At 46.1% G+C, this 14,719-nt stretch overlaps 1 protein-coding gene across 1 annotated transcript in view; it reads left to right on the forward strand.

Moving 5' to 3' along the window:
- CCDC28B (coiled-coil domain containing 28B) overlaps nucleotides 1–14,719 on the forward strand; it is a 53,889-nt gene that overhangs the window by 12,731 nt on the left and 26,439 nt on the right. Inside the window, exons 2-4 of the mRNA XM_044287366.1 lie at nucleotides 51–221; nucleotides 1,091–1,254; nucleotides 1,839–1,987. Coding sequence (XP_044143301.1) covers nucleotides 61–221; nucleotides 1,091–1,254; nucleotides 1,839–1,987 — 474 coding nt within the window. The 5' untranslated portion in view covers nucleotides 51–60. The remainder of the gene's footprint in view (nucleotides 1–50; nucleotides 222–1,090; nucleotides 1,255–1,838; nucleotides 1,988–14,719) is intronic.

Below are 14,719 nucleotides of genomic sequence, written 5' to 3' on the forward strand. Positions count from 1 at the left end.
ACCCTTCACGCTCAAGATTACCTGGAAATGCAATTTACTATATTTTACAGGGGACAGTAAATGGAGGATAAAAGGAAAAAGAGGAGTCCAAAAGTATGTGTCACACAGACGCTTCCACCAGCTCCTGTGAGAAAAGCTGCTGCTCCTCCAAGTAAGAGTGCCACCTTCAGCCTGGGCCTCCCACATCCACCCTCACCAAAGCAAAGGAATAAGATCAGGAGGTAAATACTGCCTCCGCAGCTCATAGAAGAAAATGGCACCCGCAACTCTTCATGTTGTCCTGACCTGTTTTATGCTGCTAGGTTTAACAGTTTTTTTTACCTACTTCAAATTGTTGCAGATGGAGGGAGAGGGCTCATCGGCATGCGCAGTGGTCATTTATCAGATGATTGCATGTTCAAGTCTCCTAGGCAGGACTTAGGCTACTTTCACACTAGCGTTAATATTTTCCAGTATTGAGATCCGTCATAGGGTCTCAATACCGGAAAAAAACGCTTCCGTTTTGTCCCCATTCATTGTCAATATGGACAAAACGTAACTGAACAGAACGGAGTGCTCCAAAATGCATTCCGTTCAGTTCTCATACCGGAGAGCAAACAGCAGCATGCTGCGGTTTGCTTTCCGTCCTGGGATGCGGAGCAAGATGGATCCGTCATGACCTACAATGTAAGTCAATGGGGACGGATCTGTTTTCTCTGACACAATCTGACACAATAGAAAACGGATCAGTCCTCCATTGACTTTGAATGGACTTCATGATGGATCCATCTTGGCTATGTTAAAGATAACACAATCGGATCCGTTCATAACGGATGCAGATGGTTGCATTATCAGTGACGGACGTGTTTTTGCTGAACCCTGCCGGATCCAGTAAAAACGCTAGTGTGAAAGTAGCCTTAAAAAAACCCTGTAAAAATGTTGGTGTCGAAACATGCCAAAAACCGCTGTGTGAACATAGCATAAAGCTTATTCTATTTTACTACAAATCACAGAGAAAAGATGGACTTCTAAAGAAAAGTTTACCAGACACTTATTAATGAGGGATATTAGTAAAATTCAAATATCTCCCTTTTCCTTCTCTGTTCTTCAGGGGTATTAAGGAGCACGTGAGGCCTGCTGCTCCCTGTGAGGTGGCTACTCCTGGGCCTAGCCTTCAGCACTCCTTCCTCACTGACGTATCCCATGTGTGCGAAATGGAAGGAGGGCTCTTGAGTCTTCTCAATGATTTTCACTCTGGAAAACTTCAAGCATTCGGTAATGTGGTGCGAAAAAACTGCTTAATTATAAAAACTAGTGCAAAGCAAAATTGTATGACAAACTGTTATTTTTCTATTACAAACTGTTATTTTTATATTACATTATATATATATATATATATATATATACACCCCCAAGTATAGATAAATATACTATGTTTCCCTTCCTTTAAAAGGAATCATCTTTCTGCTATAAACATCCACAATATAAAACTCCCAGTATCGGAGCTGGTAGTCCTCATACAAGTGCCTAGCATCTAGCTGAAAGGGACATTTAGAAGGCACATTGTGAGGCCATCCCTGTATGATAGCCAATTGCAGTCAAAGTGCTCCAGGTAACTCTCCTGATTCCTAAATATTCAAATTACTCCCAAGTGCAATTTCAGCAGAATGCTAGGCATGCAATAGAGTTCCCTAAACTCTGGTCCTGGAAGCTGTATTGCGGAAGCGCTAAAGCCACTAGTTTAAAGCTTTATTTGCGTCCTATAGTAGTTAAAGGTCTATCATGTATATATTTCTAACCCAACCAGTCTCTACACTTTGTTCCATTAAGTCTTTCCCCTGGTTATCTATGTTCCGTAGGACGGGTATGCTCTTTTGAGCAGTTGGAACGGGTGAGAGAGATGCAAGAACAATTAGCACGTCTTCACTTCAGCTTGGACGTGTGTGCAGAGGAAATGAAAGATGATGAGACCTATGCAGAGAGGAACCTGGAGCAGTTACTAAATAATGTAAGAAACAACCAGATCTGTATGTTCATGTCTGAAGGCTCACAGAGGTTTCAGCATACTTTTGATATCTCATAGAGACATATCAAACCTTTTGATTGGTGGTGGAGTGCTGAGATGCACAAAGACCCCTAGAAAGAGAAGAGAGAAGCGCTTGCATATTGCTCTTTCTCCTTGCTGGTAGAAGAAGAAGCAAGACAGACTCAGAAGAAAGTCTATGGGCCCATCTTGATCCGGTCTCCCCCTGCGAGGAGAGAGAACGCAATATGTGAACGTTCTCGCTCTTCATTCTAGCCATCGGTGGTGTACTCAGTACTCAGACCTCCAACTGACCAAACTTTTTATGTGTGTCTATGACATATCAAAAGTATGCTGAATACTCAGTGGGGTTTTACGCCAGTCTTTTGCTTCCCTTTTGTGCTGGCTTTGCTGGTGGAAGAAGCACCTAATTTATGACGAGGCATGCACCTTGGAGGACCTTCAGCAGTCCGTGCATCTGGCAGATAAATTAGACCAGCCTCTGGAGTAGTTTTTCACCAACATTTATATCTGTTTCGAGGCGTAAATGTTGGTAAATTTGTCAGGGCCAAAGTTTCAGCCCTGGCACGCCCATGCTACAAATACCTGTGCTACCTGTGATGGACGTATGTCTTTTTTTAACCGTATTAAGTATGTAACAAAATACTGTTGCATGGGTGAAAAAAATAGGAAATAGTGTAGATAGTACACAGTGCATAGAAATGAGAAATAGTGAAGTAAAGATACAGAAAATGGCAAAGGCTATAAATATCAAAAACAATAATGGAGAGTCATCGTCACTGAAATGATGATGACAAATAGCAAGCTCCCAAGTCTAGGTCTGATGAAGAGTCACATATTTGTACACAAATGGACATTGGAATAGTGTGATAAATAAGACAAGTCATGTGAAGCAGACCCATCGATAGGAGCAGGGAATAGTCAGTTGTAGTAGGAGTTGGAGCAATATGGCTAAACATTTTTGTAGCTCTGACCACATCATAGACATGAAAATACTGCTATTAAAAGGAAAGTCTAGGGGTACAAACTCATGACCGGCTATGACACACTCAGGACAGGAATGTGATTGTCACATTGATTTGCATCATTCCTCATCACTTCAAGGGATTATGCCATGAAAATGATTTATCACCTTTCAATATGATAGGTTATAACTGTCAGATAGCAGGGGGTCTAACAGCGTGAACCTCCATCGATCCTCAAGTCCCCTCCCTGAATGAACTGGTAGTGCGCATGTTGGTCCACCCCTCTATTCAGTTCTTGGGACAGACGGAGTGCTGTCTAGTGAAGAGAACAGAGCAGTGGACACAGGGGCGTAGCTAGAAATGACTGGGCCCCATAGCAAAAAAAATGTATGGCCCCCCCCCTCCCGGATCTCCCACCCCCACACACCTCTCGGACCTCGCCGCCACATCTGCAGCTCCTCATGCACTTGCGATGGTTAAGCGTAGGACTGAGCACAGACAGTTGGTCACTGGCAATGCATTTGTGCCAGTGTAGGAAATGTATGAATCCAAATGTCTGTGTATTAAAGAAGATTGTTAAATTGTACAGGGGTCTGTAACACAAGAAGGTGAAAGTACATATTGTGGGGTGTGTATGTGTATTAGACAGAAGGTAGGGATATGTATCTTGTGTAGTTTGGGTATTAGGGAGAGTAAGGGGTATATATCTAGTGCTGATACACGTGTAGGTGAAGAGCCGCTCTGACATAATTCGTCTCTTTCATATATATTTTTTTTGTATAATTGTCTTTTTATTGATGGATGGTACAATAATAAAAGAAAACATGCACATTTGCTCATGTAATCTTACGACAATCCAATAATCAAAAAATTATGATAGAATTGACAATGTAAATAAAGCATCAACATACGTAATACATCAATCCCAATCTATTAATATCGGTTCTTTCTTAACCCGGTAGCCGGGAAAATAACTCACATACTCCAACGTGTTATTTAACACTGTAGTAATAACGAATAAAAGACAAGACAAGACACAAGAGGGCAGACATAGGAAAAGGGGAAGGGAAATCTATTCAGCAGCATCAAAGAGCGTATCCCAAGGCTGCCATACCTTGTTAAATGTATCTACCGTGTTATTAATGAGCGCTGTTAAGTTCTCCATCCTTCTGACCTCCGTAATACTAGAAAACAGGTCGAGCTTAGTGGGTATGTCCTGTCTCTTCCAAAACTTAGCTATGAGGCGATTGGTCACCGACAAGACATGAAGTACTAAGCAAAGTACTGGTTTCTTTAATACCGTTGGAGGCATGTTCAGTGTCTCTTTCATATTATAAGCTCCCCTTATATATAATTTACTTACAGTTCTAAAGACTCAGGGGTGCTGACAGGCTTGGCCTCGGGTGTGCTGACAGGCTTAGCCTCAGGGGTGTTGACAGGCTTGGCCTCAGGGGTGGTGACAGGCTTGGCCGGGCAGAAGGAGTGTGGGAGACTGTGAGGCCTTTTTTCTCCAAGCTGCTCCGGAAAAAAAATATTTTTCATTATACCTCAGGTCAGACCACTAATGTTAATCAGACCTCAGCTGACAGCCCCAATAAGATTCCCAATGGTAATAAGACCTCAATAAGACCTCAGATCACACCTCAGCTCAGACCCCAATATGAATGACCTCCAATCAGACCTCAGATAAGAGCCCGCAGTAGCCTCATAGCAGCCCCCAGTAGCCTCTCCATCAGCCCCCCAGTAGCCTCTCCATCAGCCCCCCCCAGTAGCCTCTCCATCAGCCCCCCAGTAGCCTCTCCATTAGCCCCCCAGTAGCCTCTCCATCAGCCCCCAGTGCCTCTCACCAGCCCCCAGTACCCTCTCCATCAGCCCCCAGTACCATCTCCATCAGCCCCCTAGTAGCCTCTCCATCAGCCGCCCCAGTAGCCTCTCCATCAGCCCCCCAGTAGCCTCTCCATCAGCCCCCAGTAGCCTCTCCATCAGCCCCCAGTGCCTCTCACCAGCCCTCAATGCCCTCTCCATCAGCCCCCAGTGCCTCTCACCAGCCCCCAGTACCATCTCCATCAGCCCCCAATGCGCCCTCCCCGGTATTAAAATCATTGGTGGGCAGTGTGCCCTCCTAAACCCCCCCCCGGTATTAAAATCATTAGTGGGCAGTGTGTCCCCTGCCCTCCCCTGTATTAAAATCATTCATTAGTGGGCAGTGTGCCCCCTGCCCCCCCCCCCCGGTATTAAAATCATTGGTGGGCAGTGTGTCCCCTGCCCTCCCCTGTATTACAATCATTCATTGGTGGGCAGTGTGCACCCGCCCTCCCCTGTATTAAAATCATTCATTGGTGGGCAGTGTGCCCCCCCTCCTCTGTATTAAAATAATTTATTCGTGGGCAGTGTGCCCCCCCTGTATTAAAATCATTCATTGGTGGGCAATGTGCCCCCCCCCCCTGTATTAAAATCATTAATTGGTGGGCAGTTTGCCACCCCCTCCGGTATCAAAATCATTGGTGGGCAGTGTGCAATGAGCAGGACACTGGGTCAGTGGGGTTGCTATGCAGTGGGTCAATTTTATAGGTGTAATAGTTTGTGACGCCAGTTGCAGCTTGCGCAGGTACTATAGCAGGGCCCTTTTAGATGGTGTAGCTCATATACCAGGTGAGGAATGCCAGAGGGGGGAATAATGTCTCTGTATAGTGTCAACGGTGTCTCCTACCTTGGTATGGCTGGACTCCTGTATCCCGGCTCACATGCAACAAAATGAGTGTTGTCAATAGGAGTTTTGGTGGAATAATTGAGATCCAGTCAGAGAATAAAGTCCAACTTGTCTTTACTTAATGCAGCTTTGGATCCATACAAGTTACAATGCAGCTTTAGTGTTGGGTCCCAGCAGGTTTTAGCAATATGTGGCAGGAATTTATATAAATATTCTGCATCTAGTACATGCGCCTATAGAACTGGCAGGTATCTGTCTTCTGCTCTGTCTGTATTCTGCTTGGTATGGGCCTGACTAGCTGAGGAGGTATTTGGCTTCTCCTGAACTTGGGAATGGTACTCACAGGACAGGTCGCAGCTTATGGTGTCTTCTTCCTGGAGTTCTATTGTTCTGTGGATGCTGCTTCTCTGGTCGTCCAGCTGAGGATGATGACTCAGGCTGGGAAGATGGATCTTGAACCTCAGCCGAGGTTGGATCCAGGGTTAGGATCCCTGTAAGGCTACTTTCACACTAGCGTTCGGGGCTCCGCTTGTGAGTTCCGTTTGAAGGCTCTCACAAGCGGCCCCGAACGGATCCGTACAGCCCCAATGCATTCTTAGTGGATGCGGATCCGCTCAGAATGCATCAGTTTGGCACCGTTTGGCCTCCGCTCCGCTCAGCAGGCGGACACCTGAACGCAGCTTGCAGCGTTTTCGTGTCCGCCTGGCCGTGCGGAGCCAAACGGATCCGTCCAGACTTACAATGCAAGTCAATGGGGACGGATCCGTTTGACGTTGACACAATATGGTGCAATTTCAAACGGATCCGTCCCCCATTGACTTTCAATGCAAAGTCAGGAGTCCCCATCAGATCGGAGTTTTCTCCGATCCGATGGTATATTTTAACTTGAAGCGTCCCCATCACCATGGGAACGCCTCTATGTTAGAATATACCATCGGATTTGAGTTACATCGTAAACCTCAGATCCGACAGTATATTCTAACACAGAGGCGTTCCCATGGTGATGGGGACGCTTCATGTTAGAATATACTGAGAACTGTGTACAGACCCCCCCCTCCTCCTGTAATTAACTTATTGGTGGCCAGTGCGGGCCCCCCTCCCTCCCCAGTATTAAATATTACCAGTGCGGCGGCCTCCCCCTCCCTCCCTCCCCAGTATTAAATATGACCAGTGCGGCCTCCCCCTCCCTCCCCAGTATTAAATATTACCAGTGCGGCCTCCCCCTCCCTCCCTCCCCAGTATTAAATATTACCAGTGCGGCCCCCTCCCTCTATATTTATTGGTGGCCGGGCCAGTGCGGATTCCAAGTATTGTGAGGCAGTGCGGCCTCCCCTCTCCCCCCCTAATTAAAATAACCCCCCCCCCCCCATCATTGGTGGCAGCGGAGAGTACCGATCGGAGTCCCAGTTTAAATCGCTGGGGCTCCGATCGGTTACCATGGCAACCAAGACGCTATTGCAGTCTTGGCTGCCATGGTTACTTAGCAATAAATACAAGCATTATACTTACCTGAAGAGCTGCGATGTCTGACCGGCCGGGCGCTCCTCCTACTGGTAAGTGACAGGTCTGTGCTATAGGCAATGCGCCGCACAGACCTTTCACTTACCAGTAGGAGGAGCTCCCGGCCGGTCAGACATCGCAGCTCTTCAGGTAAGTATAATGCTTGTATTTATTGCCAAGTAACCATGGCAGCCAAGACTGCAATAGCGTCTTGGTTGCCATGGTAACCGATCGGAGCCCCAGCGATTTAAACTGGGACTCCGATCGGTACTCTCCGCTGCCACCAATGATGGGGGGGGGGGGGGTGATTTTAATTAGGGGGGGAGAGGGGAGGCCGCACTGCTCACAATACTTGGAATCCGCACTGGCCCGGCCACCAATAAATATAGAGGGAGGGGGCCGCACTGGTCATATTTAATACTGGGGAGGGAGGGAGGGGGAGGCCGCACTGGTCATATTTAATACTGGGGAGGGAGGGAGGGGGAGGCCGCACTGGTCATATTTAATACTGGGGAGGGAGGGGGGGCCGCACTGGCCACCAATAAGTTAAATACAGGAGGGGGGGGGGGGTCTGCCCCCTGCTGCCTGGCAGCATCTGCCAGTCGTGTACACAGTTCTCAGTATATTCTAACATGAAGCGTCCCCATCACCATGGGAACGCTTCTGTGTTTAGAATATACTGTCGGATCTGAGTTTTCCGAAGTGAAAAATCAGATCTGAAATAAACAGTTATGCAAACGGATCCGTTCTGAACGGATGCAAGCGTTTGCATTATAGGAGCGGATCCGTCTGTGCAGACACCAGACGGATCCGCTCCTAACGCAAGTGTGAAAGTAGCCTTACTGGGAGCTCCTATTCACACAACCTACCCCAACAGGGGTGGCTGGTACACTCACTAGAACTTCCTACTCCTCCTCATGATACAGGACATGGGAACGTCCCACTTCTGTTCATACAGGGGAGCCTAGACTGGAATGGACTATTCTAGCCTAGATATACTAATCTGCTCTATAGACTGTCTGCATATTGCCGCCACCTACTGGTGTACATAAATAATTACAGCAATTCACATGAATCAGTCATAGAAAATCCATATAATACAAATGTAATGTCAGATTACACCAGATGACAACACATTTACACTTTAACATACTGTAGCAAGGTGACAGAGTTTTAGTGACATACTCTGGGATGTTACACAGTGTGCCCTCCAGCCCCCCCATCAGTGGTGGCAGCGGCAGCCCAGGTCACTACACATGACAAGGTGGGGGGGGGGCATCCCCGGATTACCCCTCACCTACCACCAGTGACATGCACAGGACACAGCACACAGACAGAAGCGCACAGTCAGAACAGGGACGTACAGCAGGCTCTGCAGGACTCACAGCTACAATGGTCAGTTACTCTGCTCTGCAGCATACTTACATCATTACATGTGCTGTGGCCGTCTGGCGCTCTTTCTTCTTGTAACGCGTCACAGGTCTGTGCGGCGCATTGCTTCTACTTATAGCAATGCGCCGCACAGACCTGTGACGAGTTACAAGAAGGAGGAGCGCCCGGCGGCCACAGCACATGTAAGTATGACTAACCATGGCAGCCAGGAATTCAGTAGCGTCCTGGCTGCCATGGTAACCGATCGGAGCCCCAGCATTACACTGCTGGGACTCCGATCAGAACTGCCACCAATGAGTAGAGGGGGGGCCCCGATCGCACCGCCACTTGAATTTTTTTTTTTTTATCCTCAGCCGGCATCCCAGGCCCCCAGTGGCGTAGGGCCCCATAGCCATTGCTATGGCTGCTATGGCGATCGCTACGCCACTGCGTGGACATGTGCACTATCAATTCAAGGAGGAGACTTGGGATCCCCTTGTTCTTGGGATCGCGTGAGGTCCCAGTGGGCAGATTCCCTGTGATTTGATATTTATCACCTATCCTATTTATCACAGCCAAGTTCAGCATTACAGCAAAAAGCAATAATAATTTGGCTGGGTGCAAGCATCAAAAGGCTAAACTCCAAAACTGTTAGTCTTTCCGTCAGGGAAGAAGCAGCAGTTAAAGCTCAAAAATAGATCCAAAGAGTGACAAAAACTTTGCTGTTCACTGGGTGAATAAATCACTGGATTTTCCTTAAGAAATTTGGAGTGCTGCAGCTTCCCGGGGTAACTTATTGTGTGGATAGGTGATGAATAATTTTTGTAGGACAACCCCTTTAACCTCTTCCCGACAACCACCGTACATGAACGCTGGATGTCCGATCTTTATAGATGGTGCCTGCTTAGGAGCTGATTGGGTGCCACAGCTTCCAGGTGCCTGCTGTTTTACACTGCAGACATCTGGTAGCAGAGACCATGATCAGAGACAACTCCAATCACAGACTTTGAACACCTCACTGAACAGCTCACCCGCAACAAGATTGTGGAAGTTGTCTGGTTGCTATGGCAGCCTGGCACGTTCTTAAGGCTCAGAAGCCTGCCATAGCAAAATTTGTATAGGAACGTACTGATTTTCCCACAGACTGTGATAGTAAACCATTGCATTTTATGGTGTAAGCAGCAATCAGAAGATCACATGTTAAAGTCCCCTAGAGGGACTAAAGGTAGATATGAAAAAAAACTGTGGAAAAAGTTTTTTACAAACAGAATTAAAAATTCACATACACCCACTTCCATACATTTTACAAATAAAAACAAACAAACAAAAAATCACAGGTGTCTCTGCAGCCAAAAATGCCTGAAATATTAAAATATAAAAGTGTCGATTCCATATGGTGCACGGTGTAACAGAAAATAGTCAATATAACCCATTCTCTGTTTTTGGTTGCTTCTCCTACCCAAAAAATTTAATAAAAAGTGATCAAAAAGTTATACAAACCCAAAAATGGTATCAATGAAAAATACAGATAATCCTGTGAAAAACTGAGCTTTAGGCCTCATGCACACGACCGTTGTGTGCATCCGTGGCCGTTGTGCCGTTTTCAGTTTTTTTTCGCGGACTCATTGACTTTCAATGGGTCCATGGAAAAATCGGAAAATGCACCGTTTTGCAGCCACATCCGTGATCCGTGTATCCTGTCCGTCAAAAAAATATGACCTGTCCTATTTTTTTGACGGACAACGGTTCACGGACCTATTCAAGTCAATGGGTCTGTGAAAAAACACGGATGCACACAAGATTGGCATCCGTGTCCGTGATCCGTGGCCGTAGGTTACTTTCATACAGACGGATCCGAAGATCCGTCTGCATAAAAGCTTTTTCAGATCTAAGTTTTCACTTCGTGAAAACTCATATCCGACAGTATATTCTAACACAGAGGCGTTCCCATGGTGATGGGGACGCTTCTAGTTAGAATACACTACAAACTGTGTACAAGACTGCCCCCTGCTGCCTGGCAGCTACCGATCTCTTACAGGGGGCTGTGATCCGCACAATTAACCCCTCAGGTGCCGCACCTGAAGGGGTTAATTGTGCGTATCATAGCCCCCTATAAGAGATCCGGGGCTGCCAGGCAGCAGGGGGCAGACCCCCTCTCTCCCCAGTTTAAATTTCATTGGTGGCCAGTGCCGCCCCCCTTCCTCCCTCTATTGTAATAATTTGTTGGTGGCACAGTGTGCGCCCCCCCCGGCCCCCCCTTCCTTCCTCTATTGTAATAATTTGTTGGTGGCACAGTGTGCGCCACCCCCGCCCCCCCCCTTCCTCCCTCTATTGTAATAATTTGTTGGTGGCACAGTGTGCGCCCCCCATCGGCCCCCCCTCCCTCTATAGCATTAACAACATTGGTGGCCAGTGTGCGGCCTCCCCTCTCCCCCACCCCCCCGATCATTGGTGGCAGCGGAGTTCCGATTGGAGTCCCAGTTTAATCGCTGGGGCTCCGATTGGTAACCATGGCAACCAGGATGCTACTGCAGTCCTGGTTGCCATGGTTACTTAGCAATAGTACAATAGTAGAAGCATCATACTTACCTGCTGGCTGCTGCGATGTCTGTGTCCGGCCGGGAGCTCCACCTACTGGTAAGTGACAGGTCTGTGCGGCGCATTGCTAAATGAACTGTCACTTACCAGTAGGAGGAGCTCCCGGCCGGACACAGTAGCAGTAGCAGTAGCGTCCTGGTTGCCATGGTTACCGATCGGAGCCCCAGCGATTAAACTGGGACTCCGATCGGAACTCTGCTGCCACCAATGATCGGGGGGGGGGGGGAGATGGGAGGCCGCACACTGGCCACCAATGTTGTTAATGCTATAGAGCAGGGGTGCACAACCTGCGGCCCGGGGGCCACATGTGGCCCTTGATACCATTCTGTGCGGCCCCCAACCATCTGGTAACAGACATGTATGCCTATGTCTTGTGGCTGCTCACATGTATTTTTCATGTGTAACTAGACATTAATGGTATATAATTTGTGTTCAATGTGCCATAAGTACAATATTTTGGTTGTTAATACACCTTTAAATTTTAATTTCGGCCCTCGTCATTGGTTCAGTCTGGCAATGTGGCCCCCAACCAGGAAACGTTGTGCACCCCTGCTATAGAGGGAGGGGGGGGCCGATGGGGGGCGCACACTGTGCCACCAATGAATTATTACAATAGAGGGAGTAGGGGGGGGGCCGGGTGGGCCGGGTGGGCCGGGGGGGGGGGGCGCACACTGTGCCACCAACGAATTATTACAATAGAGGGAGGAAGGGGCGGGGGGGGGGGGCGCACACTGTGCCACCAACGAATTATTACAATAGAGGGAGGAGGGGGGGGCGGGCGCACACTGTGCACAGGGAATGCCGTAAAAACGACACATAAAACAATGTCAGAATTTTTATTTTCCACCCCATTTCAGATTTATTCCAGCTTCCCACTACATCATATGCAATATTAACCCTTTCGCTACCAGTGCCGTTCATGTGAGGCGCTGGAGCCATGGACAAACATAGTGCTTGCTCGTACGTGGAGCGGGCGTCATGGCTGGCGGGTCTCCGCAATAATGCCGATCACGGTAATTAAAGCCTTTAGATGCCACTTCTGGGCTTCTTACCGACATATTCTGTGGTCAGTGAGGATGCTGGTAATTGATTTTAATACACTTAGGGCTGTTTCACACGAGCGGATGCCGTGCGTTACATCCGCTGAGTGAATGACAGCCAAGACCCTATGCGGACAGCAGAAGCACGGAGCAGTAACATGATTGATAATGCTCCGTGCCTCTCTGTAATCTCTTTACTACGAAATCACAGTGATAACTTTATCTCGCTGTGATTTCGTAGTAAAGAGGTCACAGAGAGGCACGGAGCATTATCAGTCATGTTACTGCTCCGTGCCTCTGCATGTCCTGCATCGGGTCTTGGCTGTCATTCACACAGCGGATGTCACGCACGGCATCCGCTCGTGTGAAACAGCCCTTAGGCTCGCTGAAGAGGCTCAGGGTATTAAAGCTGCAATTCTTATTCTTATAAGAAATGAGCAATTCTGAGCAATAACTGGATTTTAAAAATCCATGATTTGTTCAGATTTAAAAATAAAATTTTTATTTTGTACGCTCAAATACAAGCTTCAAAATCATAACAAAAAAGGGGGAAAAAAATTAAAGAAATATAAAAGTTTAAATCACCCCCCTTTCCATATAATAAAAAATTAATACAAAAATAACAAAAAATATAAACATTATGGGTATCACTGCGACTGAAAACGCCTCTAATATTAAAATATAAAAATATTTTTCCAATACGGTGAATGGCTACTGCTTCTCAAAAAATGTAATAAAATGGGATTAAAAAGTCACACACACTCCAAAATGGTGTCAATAAAAACTACAGATTGTCCCGCAAAAAATGAGCCCCCACACAGCTCAGAAGATATAACTATAAAAAAAGGTATGGGGGTCAGAATATGGAAATGTAAAGACATTTTTTTTTCACAATTTACATTTATTTTTATAATATTTAGACATAAAAAACCTATACATATGGGGTATCGTTGTAATCGTACTGACCCAGGCATGGGTCAGTTCTGCCGCAAACATAACGCCGTGGGAACAAAACCCGTAAAACAGTGGAGGAATTGCGTTTTTTGTAGATCGAAAAAACAAATGGTACAATAGGAAAGGTCATGGGCTAAATGGTCATAGCCTGCGTGCTAGGCCTCGGACAGACACTCACCTCTTAGGAGATGTGTTTAGGTTTTGGATGAAGTTGCAACTTAGATGGGGTTCCTCCTGGTTTCTGGAGGCGACATTATCACAGGAAAGGAAAGACGGAAGGTTCTTTGGGTTGGGCAGGGAGAAAAAGTAATACTCCATTTATTTATTGGAAATAGGGGTGTGGGAGTATCGTTGGTTGTAAATAATCCCTTTTCTTTCATATATGAAGTGATTCATGTATTAATGCTGAACGTTATAATTAAGTTACTCTCCCCCTGTTGTTGTATGGTATGGAAAAATAAAGAATGTTATATAAAAAATATAAAAAGTACAACTTGTCCCGCAGAAAATAAGCCCTCATACAGCTATGTGAACAAAAAAATGGTTTTTGGAAAAAAAACGGACAATTGTAGCATCAGGAAGGGGTTAAGGAATATGTGCAACTCATATACTCTTTCTAAATGAACTGCTCCATATATATTCTGCTGTATACCCTTTGTCTTACTGCACTATTCCTATATCCTGTTGGGTATAACTAAGTGACTCTTCTGCATAGCTATTTGAATTGCTGCATACGGTAACTGAAAAATCAGTATTAATATCGACCTCCGCCATAATGTAAACATATGACATTACCAACATTTCATTCAGCACTCATATTATTCATTGTGTTACTTTGGACCTTTCTTTTATAAGAAGTAGTTTTGTCTTGTGCTCTAGACTCCAGTCCCGTTTTTCCCCTATGTGAGGCCAGTTATTAGACGAGTGTTCGGCGTGAAACATGCTATGTGTGAGAGTGGGAATTTCCATTGTGAACTCTGCTCCTTTGACTAGACCACATGGCATTATAATGATTTATAAATCTGTGTGTCTCTGCCCAACCTCATCTGTAATAATTTGTACTGATAGCATTATGCATCAGTACAATACATTACAGCTGAGGTCAGGCAGAGACATATAATTCATTACAATGCAGTAAGGTCTCATTACAAGACCAGTGTCCATGATGGGAAATCACACTCTCACACAGTGAACATTCTCACATGAAATCATTAAATCCAGTGTAAAATTCCTTTATGCTGAAGCCTGCAGTACCATTTCCAGACAATGGAAATTCTCTGTAATATCTTTGATGTCTCTGTGGTTTAGCGATAAACCACATAATGCATATGGAAGAATTTATCTCTCTATGTCTCATTGCAGATGGGGCACTGCATCCAGACGGAATGGTGCCATTTATTGATTCAGATTAATTACTTTTCAACTCCTGGCCACACTTGTTAGGAACCATTACTCCTTCTTTTTCATAATGTCCAGTGTCAGCAAAAATTCAGCTCTAAAAAGTGTCACGTTTCTCACTACCCATTACTTTATTCTCAGAAAATCTATGGCATACTTT

The sequence above is a fragment of the Bufo gargarizans genome, chromosome 3 (assembly GCF_014858855.1).
Source record: "Bufo gargarizans isolate SCDJY-AF-19 chromosome 3, ASM1485885v1, whole genome shotgun sequence".
Classification (NCBI taxonomy): domain Eukaryota; kingdom Metazoa; phylum Chordata; class Amphibia; order Anura; family Bufonidae; genus Bufo; species Bufo gargarizans.